At 57.8% G+C, this 22,676-nt stretch overlaps 7 protein-coding genes across 7 annotated transcripts in view; 4 read left to right on the top strand and 3 right to left on the bottom strand.

Moving 5' to 3' along the window:
- Positions 1-194: 194 nt before the first annotated feature.
- On the bottom strand, positions 195-3,830 carry CHGG_01758 (uncharacterized protein; the record flags this gene model as incomplete). Its single annotated transcript, XM_001220978.1, has 2 exons — positions 195-804; positions 859-3,830. The coding sequence occupies 2 exons, from the start codon at positions 3,828-3,830 to the stop codon at positions 195-197; spliced, it is 3,582 nt and encodes a 1,193-aa protein (XP_001220979.1).
- A 719-nt stretch (positions 3,831-4,549) lies between these two features.
- Positions 4,550-6,778, top strand: CHGG_01757 (uncharacterized protein; the record flags this gene model as incomplete). The annotated part of the gene is made up of 3 exons (XM_001220977.1): positions 4,550-5,356; positions 5,415-6,026; positions 6,398-6,778. The coding sequence occupies 3 exons, from the start codon at positions 4,550-4,552 to the stop codon at positions 6,776-6,778; spliced, it is 1,800 nt and encodes a 599-aa protein (XP_001220978.1).
- A 533-nt stretch (positions 6,779-7,311) lies between these two features.
- On the top strand, positions 7,312-9,692 carry CHGG_01756 (uncharacterized protein; the record flags this gene model as incomplete). Its single annotated transcript, XM_001220976.1, has 2 exons — positions 7,312-8,556; positions 8,613-9,692. 2 exons carry the CDS (start codon positions 7,312-7,314, stop codon positions 9,690-9,692), a joined length of 2,325 nt encoding a protein of 774 aa, XP_001220977.1.
- Positions 9,693-9,873: 181 nt separating this feature from the next.
- Positions 9,874-12,530, bottom strand: CHGG_01755 (uncharacterized protein; the record flags this gene model as incomplete). Its single annotated transcript, XM_001220975.1, has 2 exons — positions 9,874-11,397; positions 11,448-12,530. 2 exons carry the CDS (start codon positions 12,528-12,530, stop codon positions 9,874-9,876), a joined length of 2,607 nt encoding a protein of 868 aa, XP_001220976.1.
- Positions 12,531-13,991: 1,461 nt separating this feature from the next.
- On the top strand, positions 13,992-16,394 carry CHGG_01754 (uncharacterized protein; the record flags this gene model as incomplete). The annotated part of the gene is made up of 4 exons (XM_001220974.1): positions 13,992-14,011; positions 14,628-14,694; positions 14,761-16,291; positions 16,354-16,394. The coding sequence occupies 4 exons, from the start codon at positions 13,992-13,994 to the stop codon at positions 16,392-16,394; spliced, it is 1,659 nt and encodes a 552-aa protein (XP_001220975.1).
- An 836-nt stretch (positions 16,395-17,230) lies between these two features.
- Positions 17,231-19,483, bottom strand: CHGG_01753 (uncharacterized protein; the record flags this gene model as incomplete). The annotated part of the gene is made up of 3 exons (XM_001220973.1): positions 17,231-18,174; positions 18,245-18,802; positions 18,982-19,483. The coding sequence occupies 3 exons, from the start codon at positions 19,481-19,483 to the stop codon at positions 17,231-17,233; spliced, it is 2,004 nt and encodes a 667-aa protein (XP_001220974.1).
- Positions 19,484-21,359: 1,876 nt separating this feature from the next.
- The window catches only part of CHGG_01752 (uncharacterized protein), a gene marked incomplete at both ends in the record, with an annotated part of 2,772 nt that continues 1,455 nt past the window's right edge, over positions 21,360-22,676 (top strand). Inside the window, 3 exons of the mRNA XM_001220972.1 lie at positions 21,360-21,764; positions 21,953-22,267; positions 22,328-22,453. Coding sequence (XP_001220973.1) covers positions 21,360-21,764; positions 21,953-22,267; positions 22,328-22,453 — 846 coding nt within the window. The remainder of the gene's footprint in view (positions 21,765-21,952; positions 22,268-22,327; positions 22,454-22,676) is intronic.

Genomic DNA, 22,676 nt, shown 5'->3' with positions numbered 1-22,676 from the left:
ACCCCAGTAAAACGCCCAACCCCATTCCAAAGTCGACCCGACCCACAAGGCGACGCCAGAATCTAAGATGAGTGACACTGTCCGTCTGGTCCGGTACAGTGAATGCTTTCCCAACCAGCTCCAAAACCAAACAACCCTGCCTCCCCCATATAATTATTGAAAGGTACAATGCCGTACAACCCAACCATCCCCGTCTAGTTCCACGCCTTCCACGTCTTCGACAGCGGGCTCCCCACCTTGGGCGCAAACTGCAAGCTCTTGCGGCGGGCAGCCATCAGCCGCATGTGCACGCTCTCGTCCTTCGGCCTGCCTAGGATACCGTGGCCCGGCTCCACAAAGGTGGTGCGCTTGGGCGGGCAGGTACGCATGAGCATCTCCTGTCCACGAGCATCATCGTCGAGGCCGATTGTGTCATCGCTATCGACACTGCCCACGCTGGACGGAGTGGCCGGGCCGGGGCTGACGTTGGCCGCGAAACGCGCGATGGTCTCGGGAGCCGGGGTCTTGGGCACCGGGGTGAGCGAACCCCACTCGGTGTCTTCGTCCTCGTCGTCGGCATTGCCATCTTCGCCGTCGTTGCTGAGAGATTTCTCGGGGGACCGAACCCACAAGGCGCTGGCGCGGCGGTTGTTGTCCGGCGTGCGGTGTGTAGCTTGCGAGCCGCGGCTGTTGCGCGGTTTGCCGTTGAGGTTCGAAATCGCTCGTGGCTCCATGCTCTTGCGCCGGCGGGCGCCGCCGCGTGGGACGAACGAAGTGTCGATATAATAAGGTGCTTCTTCGAGCCACTGGTTGTCGCGCTCGCAACTGAGAGTGATGTTAGCATCTCCGCAAACGTTGGGCATATTACATAGCACTTACTCCAAGACCCAGGTGACACCCACACACTGCACCAACCCGCGACTCTCGCGCACCTTCTCCATCGTGCGCTTGCCGCCATCTTTGAAAACCACATGGGTGATGCCCACCCTCGAATCCGCGCCGGCATCTGACGAGCTATTGGGGTTCCACGACCACGTTTTGACGCAACGAGCACCCATCTGCGTCAACAGATCCACAAAGACACTGCTGGCGTCGGCGCTCTCGCTGGTGTGAACATCCACAAACACCACAGCGCCGCGGAGCAGCGCCGGGTTGAGATCTCGGCGGGGCGTCCGCGCTGGAGTGCCCATCGTGGACCAGATGTCCGGCTTTTGAGGTGTTATAGGAGCAGACTCGGGCTGCTCCGTGGTCTCATCCTCAAATGGCACAACGTCGGCCCCCTTGTTCTCAGAGCACGAAAAAGCTGCGGAATTCCTAGTTATCCGCTCGGACCGTCTCGTAGGGGGAAGACCGCTGTGGCGGCGGTTCGCGGGCTTGGAGCGAGGCGTGGAGTCATCTGCGGGTTTAAGGGGCACCTTTGCGACGGTGTGGACTTCGCGGCGAATGACGCGCTGGGGAGTAACGGGCGGGATTGCCGGCGCATACACGGAGTTGCCTGTGGTAGGCGTGGGCTCCATGGGGATGGCGTTCTCGTCGCCATACTCCTGACTGGGTTCCGAGACCGAATCGTCTTGGTCATGGATGCTGTGACTGGTTTGTTCCTTTTCCGCCAACGACATCTCATTTGCCTCGGCCGCGAGTTCCATGTCCTCTTCGGTGAATGAAACGTCTTCCAGCATCACCTCGTCGTTGTCCTCGACTTCAGTGGCAGCATCCTCTTCGATCTCCGCGGCTTCTGGTCGAATGTGCATTTCATCTTCGAAAAAGGTGTTCTGCGCTGTCGGAGTAGAGCCCGCTGTGCGCGCAGGGGAGGCGACGTGTCTTTGGCTATCGACTGCCGCAAAGACGATCGGTGAGGCGGAATGTACGCCGGTTTTCAGAGGGCTGGGGCCGGCCGCCCACCCACTAAGCTGCTGTGCAAGAGGAGTAAATCCAAGCGTATCTTCCGCTTGAGTTTTCTTGGACGTGCTCCGGCTTGCCGACTGCATTGACTTGAACTGCCTTCCCGAAGGGGGGCACGGGGTGGCCGGCAAAGCGTTGAAGAGAGAAGTGGGCTTGCCGTGCTTCACGGGGGACTCCTCTTCAGAATCTGAGTCGTAAGGACGAAGGTCCTTTTCTCGAAGCTCAAACATAGGGTTGACGGCCTTGGGAGACGCCGGAGGAGTGGTCCTGGCAGATACCTCTGACGGAACCTCAACCGGAGGGTCATCCAGAACCATAGGCTCTTCCGAGCCTTCGAATTCATTTTCTTCCTTGACGGCGTCCTCAACGGCGTCCTCAACGGCATCTTCAACGGCATCCTCAACGGAACCTTCTTGGACATCGAGTTGTGGCACCATTTCAGGCGTTGCCGGCACAGATGGTGTCAAGGTCGGGTCTGCATGCCGTGGTAGGACAGCCGATAATCTGCCTGGAAAGCTGAGCCTCGTGGGCGAATCGGGCATAATTTCATCGTCACCAGCGTCCTCTGTGGCGCCGTGTGCTTCCTCAGAGTCGTCAAGCGCTTCACGGGGCAACGGGCTGGCGAGGAGAGTGGGTTTGGGGGCAGGGGTCTGATTCATGGGCCCCTCCTCTTCGATGAGGCGAGGCAGGGCCTTGATAGGAGAGACTGGTGGTCGTTTTGCCGGTGAGGAGAGGAAGGATAACTTGACCGGAGACGTACTCGGCCCACAAGCGATGTCGGATCCAAGGGGGTTCAAGTTGAGCGGCTGCCTCTTCGCAGGGGACTGAAGAAGCCCTGTCTTTGTCGGGACCTGTGGTGTCTTTCCATCGACCTGGGGCACCGATGATGTGAAGAGAAGACCCTCGACGCGCTTCGCTGGCGATTGAATGCTGCCCTTCCAGGGAGACGCCGGCATGCGTTTGGCGGGGGTGGCAAGCATATGGTTGACCTCCGTTTCGGGCCGGTTGATCTCAATCGCATTTTCGTCATTCTCTCCCAGCACGAGGGCCGGGGCCTTTGCCGGCTTGCCGTTGCCAGTGGACAGCTTGACGGGGAGCTTTTTGAAGCGCCGAACCGGGATCTTCTCGTCCATGCCGAGTTCATCATCAGATTCAACGCGGTTCACCGTCAACTGGTTGACCTTCTTAGGGCTCAGCGGCATCGGCTGCTCCGTCTTGTCACTTGGTTCGTCGGAGCCGGCGGTTCCTCGGGTGCTGCGGGCGGCCCGGGTGGCTGTGGCAGAAGCTCCTTTACGAACCGGCTTTCCGCGCAGCCCAGCAGTGGGCGCAGGCGCTGAGGCCTTGGTTGAAGCCTTCCGTGTCGCGGCCGTAGCCGGCACCATGTTTTCCTTCTCCGGTTCCTCAAACTTGACTGTCTTCCTCACAGTTGACTTTGCCGGTGCCTTCGTGGTTGTTGTCATTGTTGTGCCTGCCGGTCGGCCACGGGTAGTCTTCTTGATGGGTTCAGTGACGGGAGTCTTGGTGTCCTCTGCGGCCTTCTTGGTACGGGTTGCCTTGGTAGCCTTCACGGGCTCCTCGACAGGGGCTTCCGTGACCTTCTTGGGTCTCCCACGCGTCCTCGCGGTTGTTGCAGGTGCTGGTTCCTGTTCCGACTCTGGTGCAGGATCCTCGACGACAACCTTCTTCGGCCGGCCACGACCCCGGGCAGGTTTTGCGTCTGTAACGGTCATCTTCCTGGCCGGCTGCATCTCGTGGTTGTCGTCGTCGTCAGACGGGCTCTTCCTCTTGAGGGTCGTTCTCGCGGTGCCAGTGGTGATGGTGGATGCGCTGCGGGCCGTCTTGGCCTTGGCGGCAGCCGTCACGACACGGGTAGGCTTTGTGGCGGGCTCAGTTGACTTTGCCGCAGCCCGGGCGCGTGTCATCCTTTTTGGCGGTGACTGTGCATCCATCGTAGTGGTTTATGCTAGGAGTTGTCGCCGTGATGCTAAATAGATGGGGGGACTAATTAAGAGAAAAGGAAGGCGCTACCACCAATTGATCATAAAAAATATTACAGCAAGCGGTGATAAATCAGTAACTTGCAGGTGCTGTGTTTGGCTGCAACCGCGGCGACTCGGTGCGGTGAAGGACTTGACTGTGGGGATGGCAACTGCGTCCTGTTGATTGATGAGCGTGTCGTTGCCCGGGACGACGCAGGGGAGAGCTGCTAGCTTTTGGTGCTTGGCGAGCGAAGGTGTGGAGTTGAAAGGTTCCATCCTCAGACAAATCGGCAGTTTGAGGAAAGGAAGGGTTAGGGTGCAGGATCCAAATTGGGAGAGGCCGAAGCATGGAGGTATTCAGGTTGCAGGTGCAGCAATCAGAACAAACCCAACCCATTAACTATATAATATCCTGGTGCGCCTGGTTCTTTGCCGATCTTACATCCATCTGCATTAGCCGTTGCCTTTGTTCATGGTGTTTGGTGAACTCCGATTCTTTATTCAACTTTTTGGGATTCGTATTTGCAAAACTTAGCACCTGGCGAACCTTAAATGGCAACTGACAACTGACGACCTCTATCAGTAGCCTTGCAGTTTTGTGAGTTCCAACACACATTAGTCAAGGTCAAACAAAGCAGCAAAAAGTTGAAAGACCATCCGTCATCTAATGACCCATCGACACATTTTCCATGTCGATAGACCTTAACTGGGAAACGGTCACGGGCGGCCCCGATGGGCAGGAGCTGGCAGACCAGATCCGGGACTTTATTCACACCAAGTTCCAGTCCGTGCCTCTACCGCGCTTCATCAAATCTGTCACGGTGCACGATTTTCAGTTCGGCGTCATTCCACCCGAGCTTGAACTCAAGGATATCACCGACCCATTACCAGACTTCTACGAAGACCATGTCGATTCCGATGTGGCTTCTGACGACTCGGAAGGAGAGGAAGATGCCGTAGACAACAATCTTGCACCGCCAAGCCAGGGCGAGCGCCATCAGCGAACAGACGATTCAGAGGCCTTGGGTGGTGATGTTCGAAATCTCGGTCATCTTCCCCCGCACCTTATGTTCGGCAGTCCTGGGGGTCCCGGGGGTCCTGGGATGGGAAGTTTACGGAACGGTGACATGGGCAGCCCGTTCATGCGTGTGTCGACACCTGGGATTCCCGGTGGGACTTCCAACTTGCACTACTTCCACTCACACCTCGGGGGTGGGCTTTCTGGAACGCAAACCCCTCTCGCCGCAGTAGCCGGAGCCCAGCATCTCAGCACCGCCAACTGGCTCGAAGGCCACGGGCATAGCTCCTCCGTACCGAACCTCACCCACTTTGGCAATCCTGGAGGAGCTGGTACGAGCCCTCGCCGACAGCCCGAACGAAACCACAGCCGCAACCCATCCCAGGGCTCCATTTCCGTCGCAGACCTGAACCCCAACAGCCTCGCACCACCTTCGTCATCCACCCTAGGCGTCCCCTCCCTCAAGGAGAAACACAGCGTCTCCACCCTCGCGCCAACCTCAGCCAGCGCCTCCCGCCCCCCCAACCCGCGACAAGACCACTCCGGCCCCAGGCTCAGCCACCGCCCTCAGCGGCAGCAACGAACAGCAGCAACAGCAGCAGCCGCAAGACAACGACGACGGCCACCCGCGGTGGCGCGAGCAGCGCATCGACGACATGCAGGCCGTGTTCCGGATCCGCTATGCCGGCGACGTCAAGCTGCTGCTGACGGCCGACATCCTGCTGGACTACCCGATGCCGAGCTTTGTCGGCATCCCCGTGCGGCTGAGCATCACGGGCCTGACCTTTGACGGCGTCGGCGTGCTGGCCAAGATCAGGAAGCGCGTGCATTTTTGTTTTCTGAGCCCCGAGGACGCGGCCGCCGCTGTTGGTGGTGATGGGGAGGAGGGGCTGTCTTCTCCTGGTGAGGGGCCAAGTCAGGCACAGGGACAGGGACAGGGACAGGGACAGGGACAGGGACAGGGGCAGACTCCGGGGGCGGGGCAGCAGAAGCAGCAGAAGAAACAGGCTGGGTGGGTTGGGTCGGGAAATACTAAGCTTGGAGGGTTGTTGCAGGAGATTAGGGTGGAGAGTGAGATTGGGCAAAGGGAGAGCGGGAGACAGAGTCTGAAGAATGTGGGTAAGGTGGAGAGGTTTGTCCTGGAGCAGGTGAGGAGGATATTTGAGGAGGAATTTGTATACCCGAGCTTTTGGACATTCCTGGTGTAATTCAATCATCACGGGGATCGTTTGGAACCATGTGTTTATGAAAGGGTGCTCTTGAACCCCTGATATGCCGAGTTGATGTCTAACTCCAACTCCCGCGCCTGGTCCTCGCCCAACTCTTCTGTCGCCTTCATCTGGTTCAGCGTGATGAGCCACTGCACGATCTTGCCCCTGTTCTCAAAGTCTCGGTCCGTCACCTTGTTCACTGACTGGATGACGTCTGTCAGGAGGGGGTGCAGTTGGTCCTTCGCCAGCAACCCCAGCCGTAGCGCATCTAAGAATGTGATAAAATCTTGTGTCGCTTCCAAAATCAGCGTACCGCTGGTGTTCCCCGCCGCGGCTGGCGTAGGGGCGGCACCAGAGCTGGCCGTTACGGCAGTCGAGGGCATGCCCACCCGGATCCTCTCGGTTGCGCGGGGGACTTCGAGCTGTATGGTCAAAGCCCAGTCAGCTTCCCTAAAAAGTCAATCTGCCGTTCCAGCACCAAGACATACATCCCACTCGGCCTTGAACTCCTCCAACCCCACAAATGCCTTTGCTACCGTTTCATCGGCAACCAGGGACTTGTACTGCTTCAGCGACCGCTCGCAGATCTCGGTGTAATCGGCCTCGGGGATGGCATCTTTCAGAAACGCTTTCTCGAGCTCATCGATCGTGACTATGATGCTGAAGATCTCGGCGAGGGAGTCCTGTAAGTCACGTTCGGCGCGTGTGTCGGCAAGCTTGACCTCCTATGGCACCGTTCGGTCAGCGAGCGGGAGGGAGCTGGGTGTGGGATGGGACACTGCGGCGCGAACCTCGTCGAGGTTGATGGTTGCTGACAGCGTCGAGTCGGGAACATAGCTGTGCGGTGTTGGCGCGTAAGGTTGCCGTGGTATCATGGTGATGGTCGGATACAGTGGGATCGGCTAATCGTCTGTCAGACACAATGCTAGACACGGAGCACGAGGAGCTGTTATCGTTATCGAGGATGATGGTCGAAGATGGCTAAAAACACAGTGGGGGCGGGTTTGGAGATGGAGATGGAGGGGCGCCCCACCGATCGCAGCAGAAACTATTCCATTCAAGGTTTAGCGTACAAGTGTTCCGTCGATAAGACCCCACGATAAGGATCCCAGTTCGCGAGTCTTGAAAAAAAGTTTAGAACCTCATATGAACTCCCCTGTCAACCACCCTCAATTGCCTGACCTAATCGCACACTGCGTCCCGAGCGCACCTGTCGCCCACAATGGGGACCTCAAAGAAGAACCTGAAAGCGACCAAGAAGTTCGAGAAGAACCATCTTAAGGGCGTCCTTGAGAAAAGGAAGACGGTCGCCAAGATCAAGCAGCGACAGCAAGTCAAGGACAAGAAGAAGGCCAAGCGATCGCAGGATGACGAATTCTTCAAGGGGCCTGGCGGCGATGGCGAGAAGAAGGTTGTCAGCAAGAAGCCGGGCGCAAAGACGAATGAGATGAGCGTCGACGACTTCTTCAAGGGCGGCTTCGAAATCCTCGATACCAAGTCCAAGGACAAGACCAAATCTTCCCCAAAGCTGGGAAAGCGCAAGCGGGGCGAGCCCAACGCTCAAGAAGATGGGACAGAAGAGAGCGGTAGTGAACCCGAGATCTCGGACAACGACGAGCCCGTGGGCAGCGACAGCGAGCCCGACGCCGACGACATCAGCGATGCAGAAGACCTGGGCATGTCCAAGAGCGCCATGGACGCGCTCGCGGAAAACGACCCGGATTTCTACAAGTTCCTGAAGGAGAACGACCCGGAGGCGTTAGATTTCGACGAAAACGCAGATCTTGCCGAGGTCGACGAGCTCAGTGGCAGCGAAGATGAAGATGAACAACCAAAGAAGAAACAGAAAAAAGACAAGAAGGCTACCAAGGAAGAGGAAGGAGACGACAGGGAGCTCACACAAGCAATGGTTGCGAAGTGGAAGGCTTCAATGGATGCGACACGCTCCCTCAGGACCGCCCGCCAAGTTGTGATCGCCTTCCGCTGCGCAGCACACCTGAACGAGGCCGACGAGGAGAACCCACAACGGTACAGCATCACAAGCCCAGAGGCATTCCATGATATTGTTGTTGTTGCGCTCAAAGGGATCCCCGACGTCCTCCAACACCATGTCCCAGTTAAGGAATCGGCTGCTGGCAAGGTATATGTCCAAACCGAGGGGAAGAAGTTCAAGACACTGTCGATTCTCATCAAGAGTTTTGCCGCCTCCATTATTCGGCTGCTTGGCACATTATCCGATGAGGCAACGCTCAAACTCACATTATCGGCGCTGCAACCGCTTCTACCATACCTCCTTTCCTTCAGGAAAGTTCTCAAGATGCTCATAAAAACCGTCGTTGCCTTCTGGTCCCAGTCTGCCAGCTCCGACACCACTAGGATAACAGCTTTCCTAGTGATCCGCCGACTCGTGGTCATCGGCGACAAGGCCGTCAGAGAAGTCGTCCTAAAAGCCGCCTATCAAGGCCTGGTCCAGGCAGCCGTCTCACAAACGCCAACACCATCCAGGGCATCAACCTCATGAAGAACTCGGCTGCCGAGCTCTGGGGCCTCGACCAGAGCTTAGGCTACACAACGGCCTTCGCTTCGATCCGCCAGCTTGCCATCCACCTCCGGAACAGTATTGTCAACAACAAGAATGACTCGTACCGCTCCGTCTACAACTGGCAATACGTGCACTCACTCGACTTCTGGTCGTGCGTCCTCTCGGAGCACTGCAGCCCTCTCAAAGAAGCCGAGGCCGGCAAAGAAAGCCAGCTCAAGCTCCTCATTTACCCGCTCGTCCAAGTCACCCTCGGCGCGATGCGCCTCATCCCCACCGCGCTCTACTTCCCGCTCCGCTTCCAGCTCATCCGCTCGCTCCTCCGCCTCTCGCGCGCGACCGACACCTACATCCCACTCGCGTCGGCGTTACTCGAGGTGCTCAGCTCAGCCGAGATGAAGAAGCCGCCCAAGTCGTCGACGCTCCGGCCGCTCGACTTCGCCGTCGCCTACAAGGCGCCCAAGTCGTACCTGCGCACGCGCGTCTACCAGGACGGCGTCGGCGACCAGGTGGTCGAGCTGCTGGCCGAGTTCTTCGTGCTCTGGGCGCGCAGCGTCGCCTTCCCCGAGTTCGCCCTCCCCGTCGTCATCAGCCTCAAGCGCTGGCTCAAGGAGAGCCGCAAGCCCGGCCGCGGCAACAAGAACGGCAAGATGGCCTCCGCCCTCGTCCTGCTCGTGCAGAAGCTCGAGGCCAACGCCAAGTTTGTCGAGGAGAAGCGCGCCAAGGTCGAGTTCGCCCCCAAGGACCGCGCCCAGGTCGACGCTTTCCTCAAGGACCTGGAATGGGAGCGCACGCCGCTCGGCGCGTTTGTGGTTTCGCAGCGGAAGCTGAGGGCCGAGCGTCAACGGTTGGTGGAGGAGGCGCGCAAGGAGGAGGATAAGAAGCGGAAGGAGGAGGAGAAGGAGGCGTTGGATGGTCGTGATGAGGGGGAGAGTGGGGCGGATGAGGATGAGGATATGGAGGGGAGTGACGATGAAGAGGGAGAGGGGGAAAGTGAAGAGGAAGAGGAAGAAGAAGAAGAAGAGGATGAAGATGAGGATGAGGAGGAAGAAGAGGATGAGTAGAGATACATATCTTCCATATCACCTGTTAGGGGCTACGAGGGCGCTGGTTGCGCACATGTTCAGTGCATTATTCCAATACGACTTCTGTTGGGCGCATGTTGTCCATAAACCTTGCTCATCCATCCCCCTCCCAACTAACACTACTTGCTCCCACTCACTTCCCCTCCTCCCCGTGTGTGCCTCACCTCCAACTCGAATGTTCCTCAAGCGGCGTCGGGTCGCAATACTCCAAGCCACCATCATCATTATCCACCATCTTGATCCCCATCCCACCTTCCTCGTCACTGTCATCGTCGTCATCGTCATCATCAACATTGTCCACCGCGTTCTGGCTGTATGAGGACGTGAGAATGGGCCTCGCGTGGACTGGCATCTGCGAGGGCGGGGCAGCAGGCGCTGATGCTGTGGATGTTGCGCGGGTTGGCGCCGCATACGGTGGGAGGTTGGCAGTTTTGTGTTGAGGGGTTGGGGGCGTGGTGTTTGTTGTTTGGTTAGAGGGTACTACTGGCTTGGGTGGGCTTGGGTTCTGTTGCGGAATGGTAGCTTGCGGTGGGCGCGGCGGCATGGCGGGCTTCGGTGTGCTGTCTTGGCTTGGCCCGGGGGTGTCTGATATGTCGAGGCCTAGTAGATCCTGGGTGACTGCCATGGTAGATGTTTTTGCCCGGGTCACTGTCGTTCGCTGTTTGCTACGCTGGGCGGTGGGCGGCTGGGGCGCTGGTGTGGATTGCACTGGCGGACGAGCCGGCTGGCTTATGCTGGGGGGAGGAGCTGTGAGGTCTGGGCCGTCGAGGTCGATCAGGTTCGCGCTCTCCTTGTCGAGGTCGCTCAGCTTGATAATGTCCTCGTCTTCCTCGATCGGCCCGTCAGCGCCCCGGACGACGGGAATACCACATTTGGCGAGAATCTTGGAGATGATCTTGGCGTATCGCATGTGCCCCTGAACCTCTTCCGTAAGGTTCAGGTTCTCGACCCCTTCGATGTCTTTGATCTCCTGTAGACCGGCGACCCCAAGCTGCATGGAAGTTGCGCGATAGAGGAAGGCGAGGAGGTAGTCGTTCTCAGAGTAGACGTTAAAGAGTTTGCCGGATACCACGGTGCGGATCATCTGCCAGTGCTGTCGGTTAGACGGGACCGGGGCGCCAATAAAGACGACCGAGTCGACCAGGCCGAAAGCCCGCCGCGCGGCGAGGGTGCGGAGGCACGAGTAGATAACCCGGGCGCCGAGCGAGTAGCCGATAAGCGTGACCGGACGCTCGCCTTGTACTTTGTTGATGAGAGCGTCAGCAAGGATTTCACCTGCCTTCTCTGACCTGTTTTTGGCGAGACTGAAGGGATTATCAACGCTGGAAGCCGCTGATAGAAGGTAGGCTGGCCAAAGAGCAGACCACAGCGTTGCCAAAACGGTTCTTTTGAGAATCTCGACCCTGACCGTGTTCCAGGCGTAGGAAGAGACCAAGTCCCGCAATGTCTTGCCGAGCCCTAAAAGGCTGTCCATTTCGTACCGCAGAGCAAACGCCTCGGAATCATCACCGAGGGCGCGCCATGGCTTGGTAACGTCGTCTTTCGTACTTAGCCAGCCGTTGATGCCGATGGTTACTCGGAGACGCCTGTCGTTCTTACTGCTGCCCCTTGTGCCCCACTCGTCTTTCAAGGGGATGAAGCGGAAGTCCTTGACTTCTCTGGCATATTGATCGACCATTTCTCCCTGGTCAGAGTATTAGCTCACTCTCAGGGACAGCGTGTGGCCCGGCTTACCGTCATCCTCGCCCCGAATGCGCCAAACAGCGTCCCCACAAGCGCACCGTTCATCCAGAAGATACCCAGGAAAGACGCAACGCCCCCGAGGCCTACCGACCCCATGATGCCGCCAATCGCGCCCGCAACAACGGGAGCAGCAAGGCCGCCAGTAACCCCAATGAGAGCAGCCCCTGCCACCGAGGCCAACCCAACCTTCCAGTACCGGCTCGCCTGATTCTGCTGCCTCCGCTTCTCCGCCTCGGCCTCCGCAGACATGGTCTGCTGCTGCCTTTCCGCCTCGGCCGATCTCTCAACCAACGATACCGCAATCTCTACCTCCTCAGCATTCAACACAGCCAACGGCAGCTCCAGCGCCGAGGTGAGATAGACGGCCATCGCTCTTGAGTCGGCCGAGTAGTGGCCCGTCAGCAGCAGCACCAGCAGCACGCAGCTGAGCGTCTCCTTGCGGTCCTCCTCCGACAGGGTCACTAGCCGCGTCGGAATGGGATGCCAGTGCGACTGCAGACGCGCCACGGCCGCGGCGGGGTCCTCCTGTTCCCCGTCATCCTTCGCCTGCCCCGACCCCCCTACCCCACCATCCCCGCCCTCCTCCGGCCACGCATCCCACGAGCCGAGTAGATCCGCCCCGTGACCGGCAGACCCACTGCTACCGCCTCGTTGCGGCTGTTGCTGCTGCTGCTGTTTCTGGCGCTGCAGCTGAGCAATGCGCTCGGTGCGCTTGCGGCGCTCCTCGACAATGGCGGCGTCGTCGGGCGCAGATAGAACTTCCTTGAGCCGGGCTAGCACGTCCTTGCGCCAACCGTCAAATTGCTCGACGGCGGCGGCGCGCAGGCGCACGAGGGCCGGGTTGGGCGGGGTCTTGTCGGTGGCTCCGGCCCCCGCGGGGATGATGATGCTGTTCTCGGCCGAGGGGTCGATTAGTAGCGGCGCGGTGCCCGAGTTTCCCCCCGCAAGCTCGTGGAATTCGAGCTGCGAGCGCATGAAGGCCGTGATTTCGATCAGGAGCGTGTACAGGGCCTTGCGCCGGGCTAGGTTCAGGACGGTGAGAACCTGGCGCGGTTCGGTGGCGAGGGGCGCCATGGTGGTTGGAGGTGCGTCACTGTCCTGGCCTCGTGTGTATTGAGATGGAAGAAGGCTTCGGCTCTCATTTGGAGAGGCGTCGTCGAATGTATTCGACCCCTCATCAGAGCCTCATTCCTCTCATCACACTGCAGAAGGATCCGTTTCTAAGTTGGGACAGGGGTGTAGTTATCGGGAACCGAAAATTGTTAACCTATTTGGGAGCAGAGAAAGGTACTATTAAAAAAAATATGTTGCAATTGCATGTTTGTGCGACTTGTCATTTCTTCCGGCAGCCCCGAGCGTTGGATGAAGTCACATTGGGAATGCACGCGATGATGGAGAACGGTCTAGGCACTGCTGCCTGCCGACCCATCGAGCAGGTTTGGCTGGCCATACAAAAAAGCCTTGCGCGGCGGAAAGCCTCATAACATGTATGGGCTCGGAGAAACAAAAGGAAGTAAAAAAATCCTCAACAGCAACGGAAACATTAGTCAGATACCTTATTTATATTCATAGTTAACGTACCTGGATTTGCTGGAGTGAGTTAGTTAATCGTCCATACAGATTACATAAAAAGCAGGGGGGAGAAAAGACCAGGCAAGAAGAAAAATGACCTCTCGCGTGCATCTCCACATCACGCGCCAACCAACCCCTTTTTGATAGAGTCTGGCGCCTGGTTGGGCAGAGACACAGAAACTGGGAAGTCAGGCCCTGAAATGGCAAGATCTGTTTGGCCAGCTCGCCTCGGTAAAACGTTCCCAAATCGGGAAGCAGTTTCAAGGACCATGATTGATTGATCCATCCCCGGGAATCCGGCAGGCAGGACAGTCTCCATAGGCGGGCAAGTCTCCATAGGCAAGTCTCGCGCTGCCCAGGCTCGAGTCAGGGAAGGTGCAGGTGGCTTAGAGGGAAAGCCCCCCTTGCGATTCTTTCCGAAGCAGCCGAACAGTCCGTTACGCGGCCATCAATAATATCTTTCATGTATGGATGTATGTGCATACATAATTCGTACAAACTGCCCATATTTCCTCAAAGTTTATTTTTTCCTCGGTTCTGTGCTATCAACAGCCTAGACTGGTTAGGGGACCCGAGAATAGACTAACGCTAATGTCGGCCCTGCAGGATCCGGGAACCAGCAGCCAGCAGCCCACCCCCAGCACCACACCAGCACCACCAACCCAGCACCAACCCGGCACCAACCCAGCACCAACCCAGCACGCGGCACCACCTCTTGGCATTCAAAACCCCCGGTGTCCCGCCCCGGTGCTTGGCTCTGTGGCTCTGCTCGGCTTCTTCCTTCTGCACTCGATTCCCTGGACTGAGCTTTCCCTGAGCTCTGGACGAAGCATTTTTGTTCCTTTCCTCTGCATCCTATCAAATAACTAAACCCATCTTTTGTCGCCCCGCACCTGCGCCTCCGCTCACCAGGCGGATGCCTGCGACCGTCATGCTCCAGGGCCATCGCTGAAGCCCTTCGACATGTCCGACAATGTCAATGTGTGAGTTTGAGTTTTGAGTTTGGGGGTGGTTTTGGAGTTTGGAGTTTCGAGTTTACGACCCTCTCGGGCTCGGGCAGCAGCTTGGCGATGGGTTCCCGTTTCCCGTTTCGAGGCCTCGCCCCTTGGCTGAGCCAAGCTTTGCGCCAAGCCCGGGGTTCAATTGTTCAGTTTCCTAGGTAGTCCATCCACGCAAGACGAACCCGACAAACTGACGTTCCATTGACAGCCCTGGATGAAATACGCAATGTCATGTACGTCTATTTCTTCCATATTTAACCCATCCCATACCATCCCATACCATCCCTACATGTCCGCCCCTAGCGACGGGCTCAGGTTGTTGCGGCCCGGTCTGCCGATGTTCACCGGAAAACACAACCGCGTCGTCGTCGTCATGAGCCAACCTGGCTTTGTGTCTCCCTAGACACTACATACCTACATATTACCCTAGCCTTGTGTCACCCTCATCCTCAATTACTACAAATCTGCAAATGCAAAGCACAGCATGCCTTAGGGTGCACTGCACTTGCCTCGTCGACAATGGCTTGCGTCCTCCTGCATTTTGACACCTTGGTGCCGCAGCCCGACTAATGAGATGAGATGATAGTCTTTTATTTAGCAACCCGTCATGGAAGGGGGCCAGTACGGTCTCGAGTACCGTCATCAGGAATATCACCGCGCTGTCGGTATGTTGTGTTGCCTACCTTGACACGCTGTATCGATTAGACAACCCCCCCCTAACTCAGTAACAGAGCCAGATGGCGTACTCGGCCCGTTTCGCTGGAAACACCACGACCCTCTCCACCAGGCTCGCCCCCGTTGCGAACGGTGTTGTCGCGGGCCTATTATTTGTCCCCGACCTCTCCTTTGGCGACTCCTGTATCTTAGAGACGGCATCCCATGTCCCTTTGTCCGTTGTTAGGCAGGCCAATCTGCCACCCATGAACTACCACCTGGTCGCCATCGCCCCTTGGGTGAACGGCCGGTGCGCAGAGGCCTTCTTGGATGCTGCGCGAGCCGCTCCCGTACGAGCCTTCCTCTTCTACAAGCCCGGGACCGGGTCCGGTGCGCCGCCGTCGACCGACTCGACCGAATGGCATATTGACGGCGGGCACAGTTGGATGACACGAACCAACTGGCCCGTCTACGCCGTTTCCGGCATGGTTGGCGAGGTCATGATGCAGCACCTGAGCCTCTACTCGGGGAACGTGACCGAGGTTCCGTTTGGCCGCAACATCAGTGAGCGCTACTTGGCTGACCCTGAAGATTACCTGCGCATCTGGACCGAACTCGACCTAAGCACGCCACCATCAGGTCTCGAGACCTGGGCCTACGTCCTCATCATCATCGGTGTGCTTCTCACCGTCATCACCTCGACATCAATTCTCATGCACGGCGTCCAGGCTTGGCGCCGCGTTGGCCTTCGGCGCCGCGTCGTTGCGGGAGAGGTCAATCTCGAAGCCATGGGGATCAAGCACCTCACAGTACCACAAAGTCACATCAAAAAGTTTCCTTTATTTACCTACCATTACGAGCCAGATACTGCCAGCCCGCCCTCGTCCCCACGGCCGCCCAGAATCACACGGGTGAGGACGAGATCAGGCGGTACGGACCTGGCAGAGGGCATCGCGGCAAGCCGAGCTGCACAGTCCGCCACAGTCTCCGATTTTGGCATGAGCAGTCCATTTACGGCCTCTACCACTGCGACAGATTACCAGCCCAACTGCGAAATCTGCCTCGAGCGTTACGAAAATCGGGTGACGGTCATCCGCGAACTCCCATGCGGCCACATCTTCCATCCCGAGTGCATCGATCAGTTCCTCCACGAGATCAGCTCCCTCTGCCCCATCTGCAAAGCGAGCATGCTTCCCGAGGGATACTGCCCAAAAGTCACCAACGACATGGTGCGCCGGGAGCGTGCCATCTCACGACTGCGCGGCCACGTTGAGGTCCTGGACGACAGCGAAGAAACTGTTCCGGCGAAACGCCAAGGGCGGTGGGCGGCCACTAAAAGCAGTTTCTTCGGCGGCCGGGGGGTCGGTATGTCGTCCACCTCGACCGAACTCAAGGAGACCAAATCCAAACCCAAACCCAAGAAGAAGAAACCACCACAGCCTATCCGGCTGCAACTGCGACCGCCAAACAGCCAAGCAGCTGCTGATGCAGATGATGGCGCTGATGTCAACGCTACTACCCAAATCGCCACCACCGCGCTAGCAAGAGAACGAATGCGGGAGCTGGCTGGTTATGAACCCGACTACGGGGGCCCCCGTATAACAAGGTGTAAGTCCCGTCGTGATGTTGGTATACTCTTGGAGGGACTTATTGAGCTAACAATTGTGCAGGGCAACGAATACGCACGAGGATATTCCCGGGTTTCTCATGAAGCGGCAACCTCCGGTTTCTGTCAAGATTTTTTTTGGAAGTAGTTAAAGCGGATAGAATGCAGGATACCCTCTTGGATTTTTCTTGGATTTTCGGGTTGAATGCATACCTCGTGCGGCGATGGACATGTGGGATGGGAGGTTCACGCCTGGGGCTGGGCCGGGCTTGTATATATACCAACTTTGGGTAATGTATACTGAAAGTTGGGATACCACCAAACGAGTTCCTACCCCCGCCTGTTTTCGTTGTCTCTCACATCATCAACCACCAACCCAGGAAAGCCAACCGTTTCTCCCCATTTATAGCCCTCTCGGACTACGCGCGCTAGGATACACACACCCCCGGTTGCTTCAAAAGAATATAAAACCGAAACCCTGCTCAAAAAGATACTGGAGAGCTAGACATAGGTATCTGCCCCGGACGCCTAAAACACCACACATTGCCCATGGGATACCTATACATCAGACGACACGGTAATACGCCTTATCATCCGCGAGAGAGAACGCCCCAGAAACCGCCGACCGAAACACCAAAAGGCAGACCATCCGAACGCACTGGCTAGGTAAGCGGAACAGATTGCGAGCGGCCGCCCACGAAAGGAAAAGACGAGTCTCTTTTCTCTTTTTCTGAAAGGAAAATAAAAAAAAAGGAAGGAAGGAAGGAAGGAATCCAACCCGGAACGTTACACCACCACGACTATCCTCTCCACTCCTTAATCCAAGCCTTCTTTTCGTCATCAACTCCGCCATCTCCCCCGGCTTAAAAATCGTACTATCCGGATCCCGCACCCGCGGCACCCTCGCCAGCCCCTCATCATCGAACACCGTCCCAATATTATCAATCCTTTCGCCTCCTACGCTCCATCACCGTCCTCGTCAGATCCCCAATCCCCGGCCGCGCCATACCCGCCCCGGCACCCCCGCCCGCAGCGGCAGCGGCAGCAGCGGCCGCGGCCGCCGACTGGCCCGGGCGGGCCTTCTTGGGTTTCTTGCCCATGGTGCGCGTGCGCTTGAGGTAGGCAGCCTGGACCTGCGAGTCGAGGTCCTCGAGGATGGTCTGGTACTCCTGGAAGGCCATGCGCTCCTTGACGAGTTCGGTGAGGCGCGCCTTGCGCGCGCCGTTGACGAGCACCTGCTCGCGCAGCCGGGCTTGGAGAAGCCGCATGCGCGCGGCGACCTCGTCGTCGTAGTGCCCGTCGTATTCGGCTGTTGCGGCGGGGTCGGCGGCGGTGGATAGGCTGCTGCCGCCGTTGGTGTTGCTGCCGTTGTTGGCGCCGCTGCCGCTGCCGCCGGGTCCGGAGGAGTTGGTGCCGTTTGGGTTGTTGGAGGATCCGCCGCCGTTGGTGTTGGGGGCGTCTTGGGAGAGGAGAGGGAGGAAACCGATATGGCGGAGCTCCTGCTTAATGCGTTCGTCGACTTGGGTGTAGTCTAGTTTTTGGGTGGGTGGCCTTTTTTCCAAGGGTTCGCTGTTGGACTCTGGCATGTAGGTTGCGGCCGGAAGGGCTTGGGGGTTGTGGGGGTAGGTCGGGGTTCGTTGAGAGGGCGTGCCGTTGACGCCATTAGCACCGCCGTTAGATTGGCTGGTTGGTGGGTTATCGCCGAAGCTAAAGTCAAAGGTAGCGACTCCGTTAGTGCCGTCGCCATCGCCGCCGATGCCGTTGAGACCACTCGGCTTGTCTTCGGCTGGTGGTGCGCGATGCTCCGGACGCATGGCTTGGAGGAGCCGTGACAGGAGGGGGCCGACGGAGAGCTTGTCAGTCTCGGCCACCTCATCCATCCATGCTCTCGATATTTCCGCGCGCCTGGTTGGGCGGCAGTTTGCCCGGTGGTGATGAGTCGATGGCCATTCCACCATCCTCCTCGGCCCAAATCTCCGTGTAGTGTCTCTTGCCTCGTTTCGGCATGACAAATGGTATCATGCGATCGCCTCGCTCCCGAAGAAATGCAAGATCTTCCTCTGTGAAGGGCCGGAAGTATGGCTCGATGTAGGTGCTGAAGGTACTGAAGTTGATCTGGTTGCTGGGCTTGGCGCTACTGAAGTCTTTGTCTGGGGGATCGCCGGCGATGAGGTCTGCCAGGTCGCTCTTGGGGTATCCTGCGACCGAGTATATTTCTTTTATTTCGTCCTCGGTCATGCCCGGTTGTATGGGTAGGATCTCGTAAACGGTCGGGTCGGGGAACGTAGAAGGATCATCGCCGAATGTATTGGCTTGCGGCCGCGCGGGGGGTGGCGGACGGCCATCGTCAGAACTAGAGTCGTCGTCGTTCGCTTCGGTCTTGGCTTTGTCCTCGACGTCCATGTTGCTCGGCGTCCGGGGCGCAACCGGCGAAAGTGAGGAACTAGCCGAGTCCTTGCCACGAGATAATTTTCTAGCTTTTCCTGTCGAGTCGCGGAGGGGCGATGATCGTTCTGGTTGCAACGGTCAGTCAGGAAGGTCGCGGGTTGGTTTGCAAATCCGGATTCGAGGAGAAGTGGGTAATGCAAAGCGCAAGTTCTAACCGCATTCACACGGTTTGCGAAATAATCACACGGTCCGAAAGAACAGGACAGAAAAAAAACAAAACTTGGGATGAATGGTGGTGACTAACCCGTGTTCCCGGCATTGGGTGCGAGCGAGTCTGCGCCTTTGCGCTTCTTCTTATTTGATTTTCTTTCGCGTTCCCCGTCGTCGGCGGCACGCTGTCTCCGCTCTTCTTCTCTGCCCCGCTCCATGGCGAGCTCATCCATCCTCTGCCTACGGCTCAGAGCGAGCAGCCTCATTCCGCGGTCGCAATGGCTTCCTCTTTTCTCTATCACATCGCCCAGTCGCTGCAGACGCGTGAGGATGCCGTCGAGGCTTTTGGAGTCGGGGATCGGCGTGCTAGAGGCGGGTGGATCCACCATGTCCTCGAAGGTCAGATTGCGAAAGATATCAAAACGCAGCTCGATGGTTTCGGTCTCGATAGTTTCGAATGGAGGAAGACTGGCAGATGGGGGCGCGGGGCCGGGGGTGGTGTTGCGGCTCCGCTGCTGCTGCTGTTGCTGCTGTTGGCGAATTGCGCTGGCACCCCCCTTCTTCCCTGTCCCCTTCTGGCTCGATGATGGAGCCATCCTCAATTCCTGGGTCGTACTCAGTCACCTTCTTCTCGCGCGTCAAACTGCTGGGAACAAAGGCTCTCCGATTTTTGCACGCGGCAACAACGGTGGCGTCTGGCGCGTCTTGTTACTCTCAGCGAGCTGTCGCGAGGCTCGGTCGTTGCTGGAGGCTCACAAGGCATGCACGTCACATCCAATGATGACGGGAGCTTGGCCACAAAGACGCACCCACCCCTGTTGGTCTCGGCGCTCCAGGCTGTTGTGAAACCGAGCGGGGCTGCCAGGCCGCGGGCGGATCACGCCAAAGACCAGCTCAACCAGCAAGAAGAGGTATGTTGATGACTCAGCAAAGAGAGTCTAGGAGTCTGGGGGCAGAGGAACCGTGCATCTGGAAAGGTGCTGAGGCTGAGGGAGGTTGTCATGGTTGAATTGCCGCAAGCCGTATCAACTCAACCACTTCTTCCTCGGCACCGAAGTGAAGAGCAACAATTGCTATAATATGTGCATGTCGCTGTTTGCCTCGCGGGGTTATTTCACCCCCCATCCGTGCCGTCCAAGCAGCAAAAAGCATACTTTGGGGTATATACAAGTAATGAATGGTCCCCTCGAGAGGTATACCTCGCGCGTTCAGTGTGGTGGCGGACTCGAGAGGACGGAGATTTGCGTTTGGCAGACTGTAGTTATTCATTATTCACTTCCTCATCCAAGCAACACAACTCCAACACCATCGCAGCGCATCCAAGTTGTAAGTCAATCAACAGCCGCATCTCTTCTCTACCCGCGGCAATGTTTCCAGCAGGGAAAGCGCGGTGTCGTCAAGAATAACTTTCGGAAGGCGTCTTGGGCGCCCAGGGGAGGGGTACCCTATGGCGCCGCTGTTGCTTTCCCGTGGCTCCATGCATTTTCCCGATTGGCCTCAGAAAGCAACCCCACTCACAAAACTTTGGCCGATAACAGGCGAGCGAGCAGCTGCCACCGCATGTAACCAGAAGGGTCCATACCAAATTGCTAGCATGGCGTGCATGGCAGGGTAACGGATGGCGTTTGGGTCAATTGACATTCCCACGTCGGAAGCAGGCAGCTTGCCATGAGATCGTGTTTCACAGCAGGCCCCATCCGCAACGGTAGTGTATTGTGGCCGTTGATCGGGGGTCCAGGGCCAAGTTGCTCGATATTGGCAATGTCTGCGCTGTCCACAGTCGCTCTACCGTGCTGCAGGATGCCTTATGACAGGTAACCTTGCTTTTCAAGGACGGGATGAAGACCCAGACAGGGCGAAAGTCGGGTTTTCAGCTCAATTCTGAGCGTCACTAAACCACCTCGATATCCGAGGAATGCAGCATGAGATCGAAGGCAACACCTCCCCGCAAACTATCGATTGATACACACACGACAAACGACTCGAAACCAGTACTTTGGGATCAGACAGTCTGTACGCACGGCTCGTTCTTAACGTGCAACGCACAGCCCGCGGTGGATTTAGACATGTGGTCAAGCGATTGGTCGACGGCGGCACACCACACCCGAGCCCACTCTGCACATACCCCGGGACTAGGTGGGTCACGATTCACGGCTCGTGTGTGCTAGGCGGCTGCTGGTTCAACGTCTGTAGGGTTCTCGAGGGACCATGTTGCCGATCTGGCATCCTTGAGGAGCGAGGAGAAAGTCGACTTGACTCGCCTCGGGGGGGAGGGGGCGTGTGTGCGTGTGTGTGTGCGTGTGTGGGTGGGTGCTGCTCCTGGGACGGGAACACAGCTATTTATTTAGTTTGCCCTCTCTCCCATCTCTCTACGTCCCTTCTCTTCTCTCCTTTCCCTCTATCCGCGGCTGTTCATTCAACCCAAGACTCGTTTCAACACGTTTGCCTCTCTGCCAAGCATGAGAGAATACCATGGCTTCTCTTGGTGGTAACATTTCGCCCCCTGAGAGCATCATCAGCCCCCAAATCTTTGTTGCTGGCCTTGCCGGTGTGGTATTCTTTACCATCGGCTTCTACCAGCTGTCAAGCAAGCATCATCAGGATGGCAACCCTGACGAGCCTAGCGTCGTCAAGTCCATCTTGCTGTTCTGCTACAATTGCTTTTTAAAGCCGCACTCGCGTGCCGCTCAAGGCGGCCAGCAGGGTGCCCTAGAATCGTTTTACGCTGGCCAGGCCGGTGCTGTATGTCTCCCTTATAACGACTCATGCTTTTGGCTGGCCCCCTTCTCGTCACCAACGGGTCGGGGGTCAACCAGCCTACGCAGACGAGCAGCCGACAGCTCACCACCGAGTCCCAAACCGCTGACACCACCGGCAGTACGATGTGACTAGGAAGGCGCTCCTCAAGGGCCGCGAGGACATGCTGGCGCTCGCCGCAGCGCAGCTCCTCTTCAAGGCCGAGAAGCAGGACGGCGGCGCGCAGAAGAAGCGCATCTGGGTTGACGTGGGCTTCCCATCCACCCCAATTTCAAGTTAAAAAAGCAAAAGTCCTAACGAGCCCTCAGGTTGGCGGCGGCACGGGCTGGAACATTGAGGCCATGTCCGAGTTTGTCAACGTGCCCGAGTTCTTCTCCAGCGTTTACCTGGTGGACTTCTCGCCCTCGCTCTGCGAAGTCGCCCGCAAGCGCTTCGCTCGGCTTGGATGGACCAACGTCAAGGTCGTCTGCGAGGACGCGAGAAAGTTCCGCCTCGAGGACTATGAGAATGGTCTCTCGGGCGGCCGGGCTAGCCCGATTCGTTCGTCTCCGAGCTACTTCGAGCCCCGGCCCGACCACGGCGGCGCAGACTTGCTCACCATGTCGTATAGTCTCTCGATGATTGTGCGTAAATTACCACGGGGGGGGGGACGTTCACAATGTCAGCTGCTAACGTATCCACAGCCCGATTACTACTCGGTCATCGACTCGCTCATGTCACTTCTGTCGCCCCATGGCATCATGGGTGTTGTTGATTTCTACGTCCAGTCCAAGGTTGACGTCAGCTTCCGCAACCACACGGGCGGGATGGTAGGCCGCCATGTCAACTACCTCGGCCGCACTTTCTGGCGTGCATGGTTTGACCTCGACCGGGTTTCCCTCGAGCCCGGCCGCCGAGATTACCTGGAATACCGCCTGGGAACCGTGCTCACGGCTAATCTGCGCAACAACACTCTGGGATCCATTCCCTACTACATCTGGCTGGGATGCCACAAGCGGCCCTTCTCTTCGTCCAGCTTGCCTCACGAGATCG

The sequence above is a fragment of the Chaetomium globosum genome, genomic scaffold, assembly GCF_000143365.1.
Source record: "Chaetomium globosum CBS 148.51 scaffold_1 genomic scaffold, whole genome shotgun sequence".
NCBI classification, from domain to species: Eukaryota; Fungi; Ascomycota; class Sordariomycetes; order Sordariales; family Chaetomiaceae; genus Chaetomium; species Chaetomium globosum.
Note: the sequence above shows the minus strand (reverse complement) of the source record. Positions and strands in the feature narration are given on the sequence as shown.